This window comes from Lagopus muta, chromosome 1 (genome assembly GCF_023343835.1).
Source record: "Lagopus muta isolate bLagMut1 chromosome 1, bLagMut1 primary, whole genome shotgun sequence".
Classification (NCBI taxonomy): Eukaryota; Metazoa; Chordata; class Aves; order Galliformes; family Phasianidae; genus Lagopus; species Lagopus muta.
The window spans coordinates 128,648,321-128,663,855 of NC_064433.1; the positions used below are offsets into that span (position 1 = coordinate 128,648,321).

General features: G+C 53.0%; 1 protein-coding gene across 1 annotated transcript; it reads right to left on the reverse strand.

The window, feature by feature from the left end:
• Nucleotides 1-2,247: 2,247 nt before the first annotated feature.
• SHOX (short stature homeobox) lies at nt 2,248-10,144 on the reverse strand. Its single transcript, XM_048934496.1, has 5 exons — nt 9,800-10,144; nt 7,295-7,503; nt 3,232-3,289; nt 3,063-3,151; nt 2,248-2,493 (listed from the first exon to the last, which is right to left on the reverse strand). Exons 1-5 carry the CDS (start codon nt 10,071-10,073, stop codon nt 2,248-2,250), a joined length of 876 nt encoding a protein of 291 aa, XP_048790453.1. The 5' UTR covers nt 10,074-10,144.
• Nucleotides 10,145-15,535: the final 5,391 nt, after the last annotated feature.

A 15,535-nucleotide genomic window follows, 5' to 3' on the forward strand; every position in this document is an offset into this window, starting at 1 on the left:
AAAGGCAGGTAACATTTCTCAGCTCCAGCTAATCCAAAGTATGACTACTTCTCACATAATAAATTGAAGGGAAATGGCACAAACTTGACACTTCAGAAATTTCACTTGCTAGAAAATATCAAAATTTGAAGGAGAAAAAAAAAAAGACAAATGTCTAAAATTTATCTACAGCATGGGTTTTTTGTTTTTGCTTTTTTTTTTTTTTCCTTGTCCTACAGTATTATTTGGATGTGATAAATATCAGCAAAAGCCCAAACTAGTAATGGATTGCTAAACGAGATCTAAAAAGCAGGCTTAATAACAGTACTGTTGAGAGGATAACCATTCATCAATGCAGGCCTTGATAACAAAAGCAACAAATAGCTATCTTGTTAGATGCAGACAAGACCAGTATTTGTACCTTCCTCTCTCCTCCCCATCAAAAAAGAAAAAAGAAAAAAAAAAGAAAAAAAGAAAAAAAATGTAATAAACAGAGCAGAAGCAAATAGCATAAAAAGTAGAAATGTGGAAGAAAGGGAGAGAGAAGGCCAGTAAACCCAGACGCTTTGGTAACATAATTTAAAGGATTTTCGTACTCTCCATCATTTCTGGATTTATATTAGTTAGTTTGTTTAAGCCTAAGCTTAAGGTTTGGTATCTAAATCACAGGCAAATTTTTTTAATGGCCAAATATTGAACTTGTCCACCTCTACAAAACGCTTCTGTGGGTTTGTTTTTTTTCTTTGCTTAAGACTGATTGCAAAAACATCATACAGACTTTTCAGCTTACTTCCCAGAAATATGGCACATTAACTCGACTAGAAATCATGGCATCTACCTTTTCCCAAATGCGATACATATAACTTTATCCACTCATAGGAGACTCAGACCGTCATTTTGGCAAGGAGCTGCAATGCACCAGTCTGAGCGTAAAGGACTTAAGTTATGGTTCTTGCAGAATGGGTTATTAACAGAATAAGTACGGCTATTTCTTTTTAATCTATAATATTTACAGTATTGCACTTTACTGCACTTAATTGCATTTCACTAAAATTAATGCTGCATCAGTATTATGCCTTAAAACCATATGTCCGTCTTTATCGTGTAAGTCATTCTTTCTACATCCTGTAAAACAGCAACATTTCAATTAAACAATCCAGACCTTCAGGGAAAAAAAAAAAGAAAAAAAGTTAGAAAAAATGACCTGTTTCTATGGCACAACACATCTCTTTGAGTTCAGGTAACTCTGGCAAAACAGGTGCATTTCCTATTGTTCCCATCTTCCAGGTTATCATTAACGATTGGTAAATTCTAGTCTCTCTCTGCTTTTTTGTTTGTTTTGTTGTTGTGTTTTTTTTTCCTTTCAAAGGACATAGCCATTTGAGACGCACATTTTTTTTTATTGCTGCTTTTTTTTTTTTTTAATAGGAAAGAAAAAAAAAAAAAAAAAGAAAAGAAACTGCCTTGCCTCAAATCCGAAATTCCACATCTAAATTCAAACCAGTTCTGCAGCAGCAGCTCCTCAGTGATGGAAGAGATTCATGGCAGTGAAATAATACTGTTGGCAACAAAGAAATGTCATCTTTAATGGAGACCAGCCCCAAGGATTTATTATTTATTATTATTATTATTTGTTTCGTTTCGTTCTAATATACTTCTGATCTTCCAAACGTGTTTAGTTAGACACATGCACAAGGTAGCGAAACTGACGGGACAGCAGCAGGTGACGGGATGCTGACGGAGCGATCGACTTTTGCCAGGCTCAACAAATCCGAAGCGTCCCCCACGTTCACGGCTTAACGTGACTCAGAGACGGTTTTCTCTCCCATTTTCCTGTGTCCCCCTCTCTGTCTGTCTGTCTGTCTGCCTCTCCTCCCACCTACTTTCTCCTTCGCGGAGTCTCTGGGTTGCGTGGGGTGCCGGGGGCGGTGCGTGGCCGGAGAGGGACGCGGGGCCGCGAATGTCCTCTCTGGGAAAGCGGCGGGACGGAGCTGCCGGGAAGAGCTGGAGAGTGGGGTGGGGAAGGAAAAGGGGGAAAGACATCGAAAATAAAAACGAAGGAAAGGAAAAAAAAAAAGAGAGAGAGAGAGAGAGAGAGAAAAGAAAATAAAAACCGGAAAACCGGAGAGCGGGCGGCAGGGCGGCCCGCAGCGCAGCTCTCCCCGCGGCCGAAGGCGCTGCTGACGGGAGCGGGGCTGCCTTGCGGAGCTCCTGGACCGCGGTGCTAGCCGGAAAAGGAGAGGCGTGAGGCCGAGAGGCCGGAGCGTGTCAGAGCCCCAGGGCCTCGGCGTGCTTGCGGGCCTTCAGCCGCAGGTCGGCGATGCTGGAGTTCTTGCTGTTGCTCTTGGCGGCTGCGGCCACCACGGCGGCGGCGGAGGCGGACTCCGCCAGGGAGGCGATGGGCAACCCGAAGGGCGGCGGTGGGAACATCAGGTAGGGCGCGTGGGCCGCCAGGTGCGGGTGCAGGTGCGGGTGCGCGTGGGCCACGCCTTCCAGCTGCAGCTGAGCCTGGACCTGGGCGGCACGGAGACACGGCGTCAGCACCGCGTGTGTGCGTGTCCCCAACCCTTCCCCCCCGCACCGATCCCCTCTCCGTGTTAACCCCAGTGCTGAAAGCTGAGTTGGACCTTTTCTCTCTCTTTTCTCAGGGACGCCCCTTTGTAACCCCACACGCGGTAGGACGGTGATTGCCTCGGAACCCTTCCGACGTGCGAGAAAACGCGCGGCGTTGGCACAGAGATTTCAGCTCCGAGGAAGGGTATAGGAGTGTGAGCGGGGGGTGGTGAGAAGTAGTTTATTTATGTATTTAATTATATGGCTTCAAATATGGCTTTTCAAAATCAATACAATTAATCTGTCAGCCTCCACGTGCCTGCGAGAAGCAGGAGGTGGCCGTGGGTCCCTCCGGGCCCGAAGAATCGATTCGCCATCGACTGAGCGAAATAGTGGAAGCGCTCGACTCCTGGGGGGTTGGGGGGGGTTGTGCGCTGAGCTGTGTGTGTCATACGTGCCCTCCCCCCGTACACAGAGCTTGGGAGCGCGGCGAGAGGTCGGGGGACGGGCAGTGAGAGCGGGGCTGCTACCTGTTGGAAAGGCATCCTCAGGGCTCCCATATTGACGTACGGGGCTACTCTGCAGGCGTCTAAGTGGCTGGCGGTGCCCAAGATCACACCTGCAGGCACAGACGGGGCCGGTGAGCGTCGAAGGGACCCTGCACGCCCCCCAGCGTCCCCCCGGCTGGCCCCTGCCCACCTTTGTGCATCTGGTTCTCCTGCTTTCGGCACTTGGCTCTCCTGTTCTGGAACCAGACCTGCGAAAAGAAAATGCAAACAAACAAACCAAACAAACAAACAAACAAACAAAAACAAAAAAAAAAAAAAGAAAAGAAAAAAAGAAAAAGAAAAGAAAAGAAAAAGAAAAAGAAAAGAAAAAAAAAGAAAAAGAAATTGGGGGTAGGCGAGGCAGCTGCTAAAAAAGCGGATTAACTGCGGGACTGAGGCCGGAGGGAGAGGCTCAGAGCAGCTCCGCTCAGCTCCGTCCCCGGGGGCAGAGCCCGGCCCCGAGACTCTCGGCGCGCTATGGAGGGCCCGGGGGTACCTCGCTTTTTTGGGGGGGAGGGGAGAGGGAGCGGGTCTCCCAGCAGGAACTGAGCCCGGAAGCCCCCTCACAGCGTGGGGGGCCTCAGCCGCCGCTTGCAGCGAGTGCCCCGTTACTGTCGCCGTGCCACCCGGCTGCAGCGGGGCCCCGCGCTGGCACAGCTCGCCGTGACCCCCAGCGGTCCGGTTGCTTTCCTCATCACACCTCAGCAGTCCGGAGCAACCAAAGCCCACTTGAGCGACGGGACAGACCGTTCCCCCGGGGCTGGGAAGGCTGGGGACTTCCGAGGACAAGCGAGATACAGAACGGTAACAAAGGGCTGAGTCACTCCCAAACGTGGGGAGGAAAAATAAACGCGCTTCTGTGGACTTCTGAGCAGACACTGCGACGTCTCCCACACAGGGTACACAGCAGTGCTGAGTCCTGACCGAGAGACGCCCGTAAGCAAGCAGTCCCCCCTGCCTCCTACAGCCTCCTTTCGAAGGCACTTCTGACGCCCATCCCTTCGCCCATCACCGTGCCCCTCTAAGGAGCTCGGGGTGGCGGCTCTCCCCATTGGCACCGCCAGAGACACAGAGCAGAAAGCACCGCAGAGCCTAATCCTCACACAAAATCTGCCGATTGTGGACAAACATTGACTTTCACCGCTGATAAAATCTTGTCGCTAAGTAAACACCTCCAACCTTTGATGTTCTCGCACTTGCCAAGAGATCATACGGTTAATTAATACTAACTGCACTTCCTACATCAAATTTTGCCTCCAAGCTTTCTTCAATTGCCTTAATGATGGTCATTTACAACGGAGTAATTAGTGCAAAGAAAGGCTTCCAAAGGCATTAATTACCTCGGGTACCTCAGTGATTTTCTTAAGCAGGAATCGGCCCTCTCTCCTTTCTAGCACCGTTTCTCCTACCTAGAGAGGGGGCGGGCGGACGGAGGGGCTCTGCCCGCTCCCGTTCCCATTCCCTGTTCCGTTCTCATTCCCATTCCGGGTGCAGCCGCCTCGCAGCTCTCCCGGCTGCGCGCAGGGCACGGGGCTGCGCTCGCTCCGCAGACGCGCAAATCCCAGCGACGCGCAGCGCTGCTCCATTTTTTACCGAGGTTTACGTACAAGAGCGCAAAGTATCACCGCACGGTCGCGACAATAATGCGTTTTTTACAGTTGTAAATCCTTGCAGGAAATCTCCTTGCGTGTGTTCCCCCCCACCTCCGCCCCGGCCCTCCCCCCCGCTCTCGCTGCCTCGCCAAAGAAGTATAAATTGTCAGGAGGAATTTAAGCAGCGTTTAAACAACTTCTTCTGCAAATAGGAACATCTTTCAACCAGAAATTGTATTTAAATCTGGAAAACGAAGTGCCCTTTCCCTTTAGCTATGAAAAAATAAGGTTATGAGGTATAAAAGTGATGAATTAGCCGCCGCGTTAAGCGATAATAAATCAGGCTCGGTGTGATTCGCGATCAATTCCAATTAGTCATGAATATGCTAAGTAAAGCGCAGTACACTGTTTTAGACAGTTATTTCTTCATTAAGGATCACTCAGTGATTTCTTTCACAAATGCTCTAATCTGATTTCCTTTTGATTTCCATTAGAGACAGTGAATAATGACATTTAATTTAGCCCTGCACCATAAACCCAAAGATATTTGTTGTAATTGAATTACTGCCTGCTCCTCACTACGGTCTCATAACTTTCAATTATAACCCTGACAGCTGGCTGATATGAGTTTCCAGTACAACACTAAAAATAAAAGGTTAATAAGGACTAGCTACCATAGGAGCTCCAATTTATTTACAGCAAATTTCCACACTAAATTGAAACTATATCCTTTAACGACAAGGGAGAGGCGCTTCGGAGAGGAATTAGAGAACAGTTCTGAAAATATTACAAAAGTCTTTCCTTTTCCCCTCCCTTTCTGCTTTTTTACCACTTCCATCTCCTGATGGATAGCACGCCCTGTTTATTTCTTAATTAATTATCCATCTCTCCTCTTTTCCCTCTTGATATTTCTTTCCTTTCTAGCGTTATTTTCATTCATGAGAACATTCTTTTAATAAATATATATATATATATATAGTCTTTCTCATGGCCTGAACCAGCATTGCCTTTTTTTCCTCCCTCTCTCTTTTTTTTTTTTCCTTTTGGTGCTGTTTGAAGCTCTGCGAACACTCGAAGCACCAATTTCCCTGCAACTCTGCACATCCTGTTAAGGTGCTGCTCAGTAATAAAGTACTTGAAAGAAAGAGTGCAGAATTCAATTACAAGTAATTTATTTTTATAGAAACAGTACATCAAGGCCTCGGAAAGATATTACAGAGCCCAAGTAAGAAGATCTGGGAAGATGACATAAGAGTTGATGTCCCCTTCAGCAAAAGTTTAATCTTTTCATTAATTTATATGGTGCGCTGAGATCAATCTTCCTGGAGGGCGCCGGCCAGCAGAGCTCAGCACCCGCACGCTCAGCAGCCGCTCACACCGGGGGAAACACGGGCTGAGGGGGGTGGGGAGGGGGGCACGACGACGAAGAGCCTCCAAAAGCCAAAGCGTGAACGCAAACCGCCCGGCTCCACTACTGAATTCGGGACATGCCTCCAGAAGGAGGCTGCTAAAGCGGGGCAGCCTCTTGTCACACAGAGGGGGGTGCGGGAGGAGCGGCCCCTGCCCACGGGCTCCCAGAGGGGCCTTAGGGATGGGGGAAGCAGCGGCCCGCTCCCCGCAGGGCTCGGGCAGCGACGAACGCCTACGGCACCTCTGGGACTCTGCGCGATGTCCTTATAAACGCGCATCCCCTGCTCCCGGGGTGTTTCGTTCGTTCGGAGGGGCCGGGTGGGAACTTTCTGGGGTTTGAGGTTGGGTCTCTGAGCACCGAGTTCTCCCTTAGCGAGGCGGTGTCCCTCACTGAGCCACAGGTTGGTGCAATTAATTATTCCTGGGGTGCTGGGTTGGATTACGAGACCTCTGCTGTGAAGACGCACTCCCTCCTTGCCGTAAGCTTTGGGGAGGGGGTGTATTTCCCTCGTACCCAACCGCGAACCGAGCTGAAAACAATCGCTGCCGAGGACTGAGCCCCCGAGGCTGGCGGCCCCGACGGCCCCAGAAGGCGCAGCACCCGGACCTGTTGGCAGAGCTTAGGGGGCTAATTGGTGTTTAGCTGCGTCCGGGGGGTGGGGGAGGTGGGGACTCGGCAGATGGGTGCCATGCATTCATACGCTGCGTGAGGCAGAGGGGCACCTTCCCCCCGCCCCGCTAATCCCGTCCCCGAGCACCCGGCCCCGCGCACGGCGATTGTGGATTGTGATCGGAGCTTTTTTTTTTTTTTTTTTTTTTTTTTTTTTTTTCCTTATCCTAATGGCCCCATGAAAGGAAGCGGGGAAAGAAATGAGGATTAAGAGAGAGTTAATGACGCGTTTGCAAGGGAAACTAGGATGATAAATGAAATAATAATAATAATAATAATAATAAAACCAATCGCGCAGTTACTAGAGACACATCGTCACCACCACTCTCCCAGTCAATAATAATAATAATAATTGTTTAAAAAAATCATTAAATCGCGTTCCTAGGCAATGAAAGGAGCGAGTAGCTGCCCTCGGGCAGGGCAGGGTGTCAGGACGGTACAGCACTCGTCTCCTCCGCCTCCCGCTCGGGACGGAGCGGGCACCGCGCTGGGTACGCCGGCAGTGAGCAGTGACGCTTCCAGACATAGAGCCTTTCTCTTACCTGCACCCTAGCTTCAGACAGTCCCAGCCTCTGGCTTAGTTCCTCCCGCATGAAGGCATCCGGGTAGTGAGTCTCATCAAAAAGTCTTTCCAGCTCGTTCAGCTGCTCCAGTGTGAAATTGGTTCTGCTTCTCCTTTGTTTCAGCTTGGTCTGGCCGTCCTCGTCCTCCGACTTCACGTCCTCCCGTTTCTCCTTGCACTCGTAGATCCCTGCGGGAGGAGATAACAACGCTGAGCCCCTCGGCACCTATCCGCTCTCCTCCCTCCCTCCCCGATCCCCACCTGCGGGGACCCCGCCGGGCGCCGGCTGCCGAGAAGAGCTGGGCCGGGTCGGGCCGCGCCGTCGGGGCCGGGCCGGGGGCCGCTGGAGGACTGAACACGGCCGATTCCCGGCAGAAAACTGAAATATTCGCTTCTGTACATATACTTAAATTCCCTTTGCTTTCTTGAGGCCCTGCTATCTCGCGGCGGTGAAATGGGATTTCTGCTTTCCTCTTTACTCCCTAAGTAAACTGGGCTGTGTAAGCAGCTCCCCGCCGCTGTCACGGTGAAGCCACGGTGGAAATGTTCACCTCGTAACGAAACTTTCCATGGGCTGACACCGGGACCGTCTCCCCTTTACCGCCTACTTCTCCCCCTCTCCCCTCCACCCGGCATGGCGTGAGCAGAGGGCTCAGGGCTGGAAGTATCCCCAGATCCCCAAACATTCCCTCCTTATCCGCACAGAGGCTTTATTTCCTTCTTTCCTCCTTATTCTCCTCAGTGCCGGGAGGCCTGAAGCCCTTATAAACGGGACCAACGGGAAGGCAAGCGGTGCTGGGGGGGCGAGGGGGGCGGAGGTGATTGAGAAGCAGTGCCCGGGACCCCACTGCCCCGCGGGTTGTTCCAGGTCGGGACCGTTTTTCTTCTCCAAGTGTGTACATTTAATACATACACACAGAGAAATACACACATACATATGTACACAAATCCTTATACACTCACATACATATACATGTACATATCTACAAGCCCATACGATTAGAGCACAGCGAAATTCAGATGACCGACTGCACAGCGTCACTTCATTGACCTTCACAGACCGTCCTGAGCCGCGTCTGTGCTGAAGCAGAGCGGGCACAGGGCTGAGCGCTCTGCCTTCACTTCCGTCCGTCCGCGAACCCCTCGGGCTCCCCTCACAGCTCGGGGAAGGGTCCGGCCCGGAGGTATCGGCTGCTCATGATGTATTTGAACCCCTGTTAGGAGCCGGGATACGGACCCAGCAAATGCCGACAGCGAGAACGAGCCGCTCCCAAGAACTGTGTCTCCTTTCGGAGATACGGGTCTACAGCACATCCGCACTGGCTATAAAATATTAACAACACTGAAATCACACGCAGGAATCAGTTGAAATCCGACTGCAACCTGGCGTGAATTTAAACTGTCACAGGCACCTCCGTGCGCTCCAACTCCTCCCTTCCATCCCCACCCCCGGCCCCTCGCCATAGATGAGATTAGCCTAACACACAGCCAGGATTTCGATACACGAGGAAAAGGGGCAGTAGCAGGGAGATTTATTTTTTCACTCGTTCTCTTTTTTTTCTTTCTGTTTTTTATTTCCCCTTTTCTTTTTATTTTTTTCTCCTTTTTTATTTTTTCTCTTTCTCTCTCTCTTTTTTTTTTTAATTTATTTACTTGTTTGTTTGTTTGTTTGCTTGCTAAGATTTTTTTTTCCCCCTGCCGTATCCCGGTCTCATTTCCCAGTCCTCTCCCGCACGGTAATTCCGCGGAGGGCTCCCTGTGCCGCGCAGCCCCGCTCCCGATCCCGGCAGCGCTTTCGCGGGGACCGGCTGTGGCCGAAATGGGGGACGTGGGGCTGAGCCCATTGCTTCCAAGGTGGGAAAGGGAAGGGTAGGAAACCAACGCTGGGCCTGCATATTAAACTGCCTTTCACCCCGTGTTCTACTAAACGAGATCAAACGGAAGGAAGAGGCTGAGAGGCCTCTCGCTGTTCCCCACCTATAAACCGCTTTTGTTGCCCCTCTGCCGGCAGCTCCCGGGCGGGCCCACCTGTCCCACCACCCGGAGACACTTTCTCAACTTTCTAGCCTCCCTCCCCCTCCCCCCTCATTCCATTTTTAATTCTCTCCCTACAAGCGTGGCCATGATTCCAGCTCGGAAACCGCCTTTAATGTCAATTCCTTCCCGAAGCGCGGGACCGCCGCGTCCCCCCGGCCCGGCCCGGTTCAGGTGATGAGCGGGGGGCATTTGGGATGCGGGGCTCTCCCCGCACCGCAGCGCACCGACTGCCCGGAAGCATCGAACCCCGCGGACGCGCTTTGCCCGCTCCGAACCGCGCCGATGGGCGAAATGCCCCGTGCGAGGGATCGGGGGAGGCCCGAAGTTGCGGCTGTCTCCGCACGGTGCCGTGCGCGGTGCGCGGACGTACGCTGCGGTGCTCGGGGAGGGGGGGTCGGGCCCACCGAGCCGGGGCTCCGAGGGCCGGGACCGGGCGGGGAGCTCTTACCTTCCGCCGTCCTGCCCGCGGCAAACTCCTTCAGCTTGTCCTTGTCGCTTTCTACGTGGTCCTTGAAAAGGTGCACGGGGCAATGATTGCTGCCCTCGGTCATGTCCGGCAGCGCCGAATCGGAGTTCCCAAGCTCCCTGGAGCGAGCCAACCCACTCTCCAAAACTTCCCGGTACGTGATGGTCTCCTTCTTGTTGCCGCCGCCGCCGCCGCCGCCGCTCTCTTTGCTTTTCTGGTCGAAAGATTTGGATACAAAAGCCGTGAGTTCTTCCATGGCTGCCCGCGCTGCTATCCACACGGATCCCCCGGCCTCGGCCGCGATCCCCGCACGCAGCGTGCGGCGGAAGATGGGCTGTGCGGGGTGAGCTCACTCCCGCTGTTATTTATGCCTTTCAATTTGAGATCACACTATTTATACATGGCCACCTCCGCCCAGCCCCCCGCTCCCCGTCTGCAGCAATTACCGCCCGCTCCGTGGTCGCGGGCGGACTCCCAGCAGCGATCTCCCCCACCTCAGGCCAGCAATTGGCTTTCTTCTCGTTTCATCACCGCTTGGCATCTCCGCACCTTGATTTAGGGAGGCGAAAGGGAAAAAGAGGGAGAGAAGAGCGGGAGGGAGGGGGGGACGGAGAGAAACCCCCAACCCCCCATCCGTCTGCGGGAAGGGGTAAGCGATCGCCCGTCTCCGAGCGGAACCGGACCGAGCCCGGCAGCGGCTGCACTCCCGCGGCCACGGGAGCGAGACGAACAGAAAAACATTGTTCAATAAAAAAAAAAGGTAACGAATAAAAAAGCTGCCGAGGTGCTTTTGTCGCGCTCTTTGGGAATGCCGCCGGATTCAGCGCAATTCAATGGTCAACACCGCAACCGGCCGGGCACAACGCTGCCGTGAGCTGGGGGTGCGCGGGCCAAGAACGGTACGTGGGGTCGGGGGGAGCGAGAACGGAGGTGAGGGGCGGTGGGGGGAGGAACGGACACGGCGCGGTCCGTCGTGTGGTGTCAATGTCAGCGCGATGCGCGGAGGTGCCGCTGCGGGAAACGCGTGTGTGTGGCTGCGGAGCTGTCCTGCTGCGTGCGTGCGGGGCGGTGTGTTAGCACGGGAGTTCGTACACGGCAAATGGAGCGCGACATCGTCTGCCTCTCTCCTTTTTTTTTTTTTTTTTTTTTTTTTTTTTTTTCCCCCATTCTTTATATATATGTGCGTATATATATGTATATTTTAACGGCACCCACCCCGCCAGTTTTAAACACGGATCCGGCTCGCTTTCGGGATTCTGCCCTAGCTCCGTTCGGTGCCGACGGCCCCCTGCCCCGGGGCAGCCCCACGCAGCCGCCCCGCGCTGCCAAGTGTGGAGGTTCTGGCCCGAGCGCGGAGCCTCGGTCCTTTTTCGGGAAGAGCGCTGGGAATGAGCGCAGCGTTAAAGCCCCACTGATACGCGTAATGAATCCGAAGGAACCCGCGGCAGCAGAGTTAACACCTCCGCGGGAGGAGGGGGGAAATAATCGAGGAAGCAATTAATAAAGGGCTTTAAAAAATCAATTTCCCCCTGCGCGAATTGGAAGTGATGATGGAGGGGACAGGGATGGATCGCTTGGGTGTCGGCAGCGCGAGTTGTTGTGCCTCTGTGTCTCGGCTGCGTCCTTCCCCCAGAGCCTGCGGAGGGGCCGCGGACGCCGAGCACCGTGACACGCGGAGCTGTCAGCGCGAACGCTCCGTACGCATCACACGGCCCTGCGTTAATAATACGGGCAAAGGGGAGGGAGACGTGGGAGCAATGTCTTAAAGAAAAAAAAAAAAAAAAGGAAAAAAAAAAAGAAAAAAAAGCGGATTCCGGAGCCGCACTCAGCCATGTGCCTGCGTTGGAGCTTATGCTTGTGCTCGGCGATGTTCATTGCACTTGGGCTGCCAGAGTTTGCCGTCCCCGGACCGCTATCCCAGTTCCCAGCCTCGCGCCCTTCTGCTACGCCTGTGGCTTGCGTCCTCGAGGACCAGGACAAACCCACCCCCAACCCCCCCCAAAAAAACAGCTGCCAGAGGGAGGGAAGCCCCGTGGCACTCCCGTTTCTTCTGCCCCCCCGGGGACAGCCGTTCCCCTTCCCCCTTCCTCCCCCCGGCTCCGGCAACGCGGAAAATGAACAGCCCGACGGCACCGACGGTTGCGAGGAGGCGGCCTGTTGGGGTGCACGGGCTTGAGGGCACCCGCCTCAGGGTCTTTCCCAATGCAAAAAGCGAAACAAAGCATCGGAAAGGGAAAGGAGGAAAAAAGTGGGGAGGGGGGGGAGGAGGGAGGGAGGAAGAATAAAAAGAAGCTGTACAGATCGCAGCTCCTCCCCCCTGGGGACCCAGCCGACGGCCCACGCAAGGGGCGCGGGGGTTGCCGGACCCGTCCCGTAGCAGATAGGGAGCGTCCCCTCCCGCAGCGTGCGGGCAGCGAGGGCACGAAGAGGAGTGCTGATGAAGGTGAGGGTACTTTGGAGCCCGTCACAAACTTTGGCTGCGGATGCGAGGGGGAATGGCGCTCGGTGCCGCTCTGATAACGGACTGGGGAGGAGAGGTGGGCTGGGGGAGGAGGAAGCAAGGAGGCAGAGGGAGGGAGGGAGGGAGCTGCCGTCCAAAACCCGTTCCCTGCAGGCACGGAGCTCCTGGGACACTGTCGCAAAACTACTTCGCCTCCGCGGGGAAGACATCCCGGCACCCTACGGAGCACCCGGACCCCATCCTTCCCTCCCAGCACGGCCTCAAAGAGCTCCGCGCCACCAACTCCCACACTCCACCCCCTTTCAATCCTTCCCTGGAGCTCAGCGTTGATCCCTTCCCTCCCCCAATTTCCACCCCACTTTCTTTCCCCTTTCCCCATCCTCCTTCCTCCGGCTCCACGGAACTGAACACCCCTCAAAGCAACCCCCCTTCCCCCGCCGCCCATACCCCGAAAGCACCCCGAAAGCACCCCGATCCCCTCCCCGGGTGTTCTCAACACGGCGCCTGCAGCGCTCGGGGCAGCATAAAGCGGCACTGTGCGCGCATCGCCCGGCGAGGAGCGGCCCCGCACCCCGTGCCACCGAAGGACGCTTATTTCGCCTAATATCCATATATTGGTGGGTTTTGTTCCCCATGCAAAGGGATCCCTTGACCATGAGGGGCTTTCTCCGAGCGAAACGAGGGGGATCGTTCTGAATGAGCGTCAGCGTTTCCTCAGCTTTAAGCATTTCCAAAGCAAAGCATTGAATTTCATATTTCTAAGAGGAATTTACGTTTGTACATTGACTCACGGCGTGACGTAGAGAGGAGCCGATTCCCTCCCTCCCCATCTCTCTTTCCCTCCCCCCCCCCTCTCTCCCACCCTCCCCTCACCCCCCCCCCATTCAGCTGATTTCGGTCGGAATGGGGCAAATAAGCCAACAGCGAAATCCCCGCTCGGAACCGCGCGGTAAGGAGCGCTGCGCAGGGAGCGCCGCTCGGAACACAGAGCAGAGCCCTATCCTCCACCGCATCCCTCTGCCCCCCCTCTTCGCTCCCGTGATTAATTCCGGGGCTGTAATCATGGACAACGCACATCAAACCCTCCCGCCCGCTCTACGGACTCCCGCAGGTTTTTATTGGTTTACATGAAAGCGAGTAAACATCTTTCCGAGGCTGCCCTTTCAATCGGGCTCCATTTCCAGGGCGCATCATTGCGAGGACAATTTGTTTTAATAATAAGAATGGATGCGGCGTTAATGGGTTTCAATTTGTGTTTAGGAGAAAAAAAAAAAAAAAAAAAAAAAAGAAGAAAAAAAAAGGAAAGCATTAAATATTTATCAGTATCGATCGAGGGGGTCAGGATTTTACAGCCGTCCTCGCACATTTCATAGATGGGATTCTTTTCCTTTTTTTTTTTTTTTTTTTTTCTTTTTCCTTTCTTTCTCTATTTTTCTTTCTTTTTTTTTTTTTTTCTTTTTTTTCTTTTTCTTTTTTTTTTTTTTTTTTTTTTTAATTTAATTTGGGAACCTGCGCCGCCTTCTCTTTTTCTGCTGTTTATTGATTTCCGCGACGCCTGTCTCTGCGAGGAGGGCTAATAGATTTTCATTCAGATGTGTCCCTCCGTCCCGGCGGTGGGTGGCTGCCACGGACCCACCCGTCGGTGGCATTAACGCGGGGCAGGGGCTGCTCTTCCGTCATCACTGCGCCGCTTCTTCACCTCGCTGTCACCTGAAAGATTTCTTTGAGGGCCGTAAAATGGACCAAAAGGTGTGGGGGGGGGGGGGGGGGGGAGGGGGGAAGGGAGGAGGGGGCTGGAGGACTCATTAAGGAGAACGCATTCTTATATTAAGTCTTTTTTAATAGAGCATTTTGGTTTTGGTAGCTTCAGCGGAAAGGTTTTTGTTGTTTTTTTTTTTTTCTTTAATCTGTGGCGACATATGGTGAAAATTAAACCGTTTCCTCGCGAACCTCATCTTAAAACATTTCTGTGGAAGTTTTATTTTTAGGAAAACGTTTGCAAAGGAAAGAGAGAAACGACCTCGACGGAAAGCGAACGGCGGAGCGGCTGCGGCCGGGGCTGCCCGCAGTGAGCTGTCATCGGGGCCCGACCCGTGGGTCCGTACGGAGCGCCCCGGCCGGGGGGGGATGCAGAAGCGAATGGAGTGCGGCAGAAACGCAGAGGGCTTCGTTCTCGTTAGCCCGAATCGTAGAAATGTAACCAAAGGGGTACCTCAACTCAGCGCGAAAACACACACCCGAGCGGTCCCCCTGATTTAGGTAGCTTGGGATAACTCGAAAACAATCGGAAGCGTCTGTCAGGAAAATAATAACAACAACAATAATAATAGAAATAATAATTGCCGGAGAGAAAAAAAAAAAAAAAAAAAAAAAAAAGAGAGAGAGAGAGAGAGAGAGAGAGAGAGGAAAAGTTCTGAGCCTCAAAGTTTGCGCCGATGGTAGGGACGCAAAATGCGCGCAGAGGGCCGTTCGCCTCCCCCAGCCCTGTGCGAGGGACGCTGCAGCGCTGAGCTCTGTAATAATGATTAATAAGTCAAAAGGGCATATTTTGCTTTTACGGTATGCAGCGCTCCAGGGAATATTCGGCGTACGGCTTTAAAACGAAGTAGAGATATTTACACACATGCACGGAGTTAGCAACAGCACCAAAGGCAGAAGAAAACTCGAATATTTCAGCTAACTATTACATTTTTTCAATTATTTCCCAATGAGCATTTCAATGAACTGTTACATTTTCCCAATTCGCAGGGAAGATTTATGGGATTATTAAGATTTCTAGTGGAAATATTATCCAGTGGAAGTTTATCGTCTCTCAGGGGCTGTACACCATTTGATATCAATTTCCAGATGTTATGATCTTTTTTCAGAAAATAATTGAGCACATTACCTCCCTTCCTACAGAAGACGCTTTCGGTGTTTATTTATTTATTCTGTCAGGGGCACGGCTGTCTCTTCTCCCCCAGAACGAAATTTCTCGAAACGTTCGACCAAACTTAAATCAGAAACTGCTCGATCCTCGGGGAAAGGAATAATTCATTTGCGGGGTCATTACGGGCAGAAGCCCGTGGATTTACCTCCGATTCCACGCCATGCTACACGCGGAGGACGCAGCCCACGACGGCCGCCGGTGCGTTCCGGCCCCGCGGGCGGGCGGCACTCGGCGTGGGAGATGCGCGGGGCTCCGCGGTCGACCGTCCCGCACTGGTTCTCGCCCTGAGGTGCCCGTGGGCCGGGCGGGGGGCAGCGGTGCTCTGGGG

Excerpts from the sequence above, each read along its gene's own strand:
- SHOX (XM_048934496.1), bottom strand. The coding sequence starts at position 10,073 with ATGGAAGAACTCACGGCTTTTGTATCCAAATCTTTCGACCAGAAAAGC. Across the intron at positions 7,504-9,799 it reads CGCGGGCAGGACGGCGGAAG|GGATCTACGAGTGCAAGGAG; the intron begins GTAAGAGCTCCC and ends CTCCTCCCGCAG. Across the intron at positions 3,290-7,294 it reads TGTCTGAAGCTAGGGTGCAG|GTCTGGTTCCAGAACAGGAG; the intron begins GTAAGAGAAAGG and ends TTCTTTTCGCAG.